The sequence below is a fragment of the Orycteropus afer genome, unplaced genomic scaffold (assembly GCF_000298275.1).
Source record: "Orycteropus afer afer isolate SDZICR_OR568_19922 unplaced genomic scaffold, OryAfe1.0 scaffold00011, whole genome shotgun sequence".
Classification (NCBI taxonomy): domain Eukaryota; kingdom Metazoa; phylum Chordata; class Mammalia; order Tubulidentata; family Orycteropodidae; genus Orycteropus; species Orycteropus afer.
Genome location: NW_006921598.1, coordinates 24,872,546 through 24,876,696, shown reverse-complemented (window position 1 = coordinate 24,876,696; position 4,151 = coordinate 24,872,546). Strand labels below are relative to the sequence as shown.

Genomic DNA, 4,151 nt, shown 5'->3' with positions numbered 1-4,151 from the left:
CACTGTGGCAAGCAGTATGGCAATTCCTTAAAAAGTTGAAAGTAGAAATATCTTTTGACCCAGCCATTCCATTACTAGGCATATATCCTAAAGAAGTGAAAGCCAGGACAAGAACAGACATATGCAACCCATGTTCATCAGAGCACTATTTACAATAGCCAGAACATGGAAACAACTTAGGTGTCCATCAACTGAACAATGGATAACCAAAGTATGGTACATACACACAATGGAATGCTATGCAACCTTAAAGAATAACATAGAATCTGCAAAACACCTCATAACATGGATGAACTTGGAGGACATTATGCTGAGTGAAATAAATCAATCACAGAAGGATAAATATTATATTAGTCTGTTATGATCAAAAATCAAGGAAAGGTTTCTATATGGAAGGAAATTTTCTTTGTTGATTATCAGGGGGTGGGAGGGGAGGAAACACTGGTAGATAGGTAGTTAAAAAGAAAGAAAGAATGTATATAGTCCAGTTTGGTACGAGTGTGAGTTATAGTCTGGTTGGAGATTAATTCTTAGTACAAGTGAAGTAGGGCCAAACGTAGGTCCCTGCCCAGTGTGCAATGGGCCAAATGGGCCAAAATAATTCACATACCAAGTGATTAAAAGGAGAGAAAATTATTTGTTGCAAAGCAGCAATGCAAGGAGACAGGGGCTAGTACCCAAATCTGACTCCCCAGATGGATTCAGTTTTATAAACTTCAGGAGAGGGGGCTTATACATACTTATAAAAACTTTAGGAATTTGGGTGTGAATTAACTGAGGATTGGCTGAGGTTTCCTGGCTTCAGTTTAAAGGGACAGTCAATTTTTAAAACAGTGCACTTTCGTACTGGATGAGTCACATTGGCTTCCTGTCATTAGCTGATCAAGTCTTGGGCAGAGGGGAGAATGTCAGTTCCCAGCAAATTTGTCCCCATTTTTCTCATTGCACATGTCCACGAGCCAAAGTTGATTTTCAAGTTGTTTCCTGAAGCACAACTTTAAGGAACTCATTAACATACCTATCCACTTGTTTCTAGGTAGATAACATGGAGAAGGATGTATGACTTGACCTTTCATTCTATTCAGTTTTTAAGGAACTGAGTTATCATGTTTACTTATCTGCCTCCAACCAAGGTAACAAACAGGATGCAAGCTGAACTTTGATTCTACTGGGCTTCACAAGTCTTTGAAGAAAGTATTTATCTTCAGTTATCTGTATTTATTTGATTATTTTTATTGGACCACCTTATTAAAAGATACATTCTTCTAAGCTTGAATAGAATAAAATGTATTATTACAATTCATAGATATGGTAAATATTTCCAACACATTTCTTAATCAATAAGCAAATAATAATACTCACTGCCATTGGGTCAGTTCTGACTCATAGAAACCTCTTCTTGGATTTCCAAAGAGGTATTTCTACAGAAGTAGACTGCCCAGGCTTCTTTCCAAGGAGTTTGAACCGCTAGTCTTCTGGTTAGCAGTCAAATGCCTTAAGGCACTATCCTACCAGAGCAAATAATAATAATTTTGTACTGATTCCTCTGTCCTCTCATTATGCTTACCTATGCCCACTTTGTGGCCTTCCTTTGGCTCACCTCACTTTAGCCATCTAAGTCAAATAATAAGTTCTACAATGTGCATCTATATTTCTCTTCATGTCTGTGTATATGATTCCACACAATCTGTTCCCATTCCTCCCTGAGTTCTGTAAGCTCAGTATGAAGTCAAACTTGGTCTCTTATAGATCATAACCCTAACTGCTCTAGAATTGATTTTATATCCAAACATGTTCATACAGTCCTGCCCTGAAAGATCTTTATGTTATAAATGGTAGGAGTAACTAACAATTTGTCAAGCACTGCAACACTTCAGTAGATCATTGAATTCAGTGCTCAATACTTAGTACACTTAGTATATGTGAGGTAATTTTAGGCTCATCTGAGTAATGAATTGTAACAAGAATGCAGAAAAAATGATGTATAGTTTTGTGAACCAGCAGAGAAGAAAAGATTGTGAAGTCTTTGAGAGAATGAAATGTTCCTTTTCTTTCCCCACCCCCCATCAAAGGAACAGGAAAACAAAAAGTGTTCACATCACAGATTTGCATTTTTGTCTGAAAATTTAATCTTTTTATTTGGCCTTTTCTGAGCGGAGCTACAATCAGTTTGTTTTGTTTTCTTTTTAAGATTGTGTTTTTAATTTCTAGGTACAAGCCAGTTATGATGTGATGCGCTATGAAAATATGTTCTTCCTCTTCTGGGTTCTGGAACAACTTCTTCAAAAGGAAACTGAAGAAGGCAACACTTCAAGTAGAAGGCATGATGACCAAGAAATAAAGAAATTTCTTCAAAAACATGATCAAACTATTTTCCAACTCTCTGATTCGTTCCCTTTATTTACTTTTTACTTATGGAGACTGGGCATTCTCTTTAACTCAGCAGAGATAGGAAGTACTGAAAATAACTCACTTCCTTAGCAAATATTTAACAAGTAACAGAAACCTATTAAAAGTGAATATATGAAGATCTCATACTTAAAGAATTTTAAAGAATGTTTTTTTAAACTGAGCATTTTTAAATAGATCTCTAAATAGAAATCATTAATTTGATTTAATGGCTAGTCTTAAATTGTGTATAATAGATTATGAGTCATATTTCTGTATCAGTTAGCCACTGTCAGTTGCGAATGCCTTATTCACATGTACATATAGCTTATGGTATGTCACTCAATATAGTCTAACTCTTTTATTCTCTAAAATGGACCATTAATTTTCTGTCTCATAGAAAATGTAAATGTAAAAAAAATTCATGTATTAGATGCTAAATGATAACAGATGAGATCTTAAATGTTTTTCTAGTTTTTACTTAACCAACACAACCTGCTTAAAATAAATGACTCTAAATGTGATTTTCTAACTTTTCTGTTTTTCTTACATATTTTCACTATATCATTGCCTGTCATCTTAGAGGGGACATATGGAGAAGAAGAAAAGTTTTTAAGATTTGGAAACTTTGTAGCCTTTAAATTCATATAAATGGCAGGAGTAGCTAACAAATTGTCAAGCCCTGAAACACTTGGTAGATCATTGAATTCAGTGCTCAATACTTAGTACAGTTAGTATGCGTGAAGTAATTTTGGGCTCATCTGAGTAATGAATTATAACAAGAATGCAGAAAAAATGATGTGTAGTTTTGTAAACCAGCAAAGAAGAAAAGACTGTGAAGTCTATGAGAAAATGAAATGTTCCTTTTTTTCCCTACTCCCCATCAAAAAACAGGAAAATAGAAAGTGTTCACATCACTTGGGCCAAATCCTTTTTAAGGTTCAAAATAAGCTAAACTTTGAAAGTTAGTAAGTTGTTTGAAATGTTCTATGTTTATTTCTCAACAAATGTTTGTTTTGATACTGTTGATTATGTATATTATAATATTTCTGTGTTTGCTAAAATGCAGTTAAGGCATATAAAATTAAATCATTAAGGATATTTTTACAGATTCTAACATCTATCCAGAAATACACTTTATACTTATTACAATTATTGATTGATTTTTCTAGTTAAACAGTTTCACTGAGTTTATTGCAGTTGTCAAAGTCATAACCAACCATCTTAATGGGACCACTTATGTACTTTTGTATAATATAGAGCACAAAAATATACAAATTTGCTTTATTAATTATGTGTGAAACTGTTTTGTAAGTTGATTATTATTCCTAAATCCCTTCAGTATAAAAAAGGAACTTAGTGATTTCATCTACAGTACATATGAAATTATATCCTTACCTGCCATGATTATTTTGGGAGTTAAAATTCTTTCTAGAAAAGAAAGCCCTTTTTTATACTATCTATGACTCAATTAATGTGTCAGTTAGCTGTTGCTATGTAACAAGCAACAACAAAATCTCTGTGGCAGACAACACTAAATATTTTGTTTTTCAGATGTCTGCAGGTCTCATTTGTCTTGACTAAGCTCCTATTAGTGTGCAAAGTGCAAAGTAAAGATACAGCTTATTTCCATTTGCCATTATCTTTTATGTAAACAATTAATTTGAGTCAAGTATATGATACCAAATCTTTGATTATCCTGTACTTAAGTCTGTAACAGAGTTAACTGTGCAGTAAACTTACTATCAAGGTCTAGGTTTCCT

At 33.7% G+C, this 4,151-nt stretch overlaps 1 protein-coding gene across 1 annotated transcript in view; it reads left to right on the top strand.

Annotated features, from left to right (window-relative positions):
• Positions 1 to 2,481, top strand: part of MEI4 (meiotic double-stranded break formation protein 4) — a 261,292-nt gene extending 258,811 nt beyond the window's left edge. The window contains exon 5 of the mRNA XM_007951339.1: positions 2,212 to 2,481. Within this exon, the coding sequence (XP_007949530.1) occupies positions 2,212 to 2,481 (270 nt within the window). The remainder of the gene's footprint in view (positions 1 to 2,211) is intronic.
• Positions 2,482 to 4,151: the final 1,670 nt, after the last annotated feature.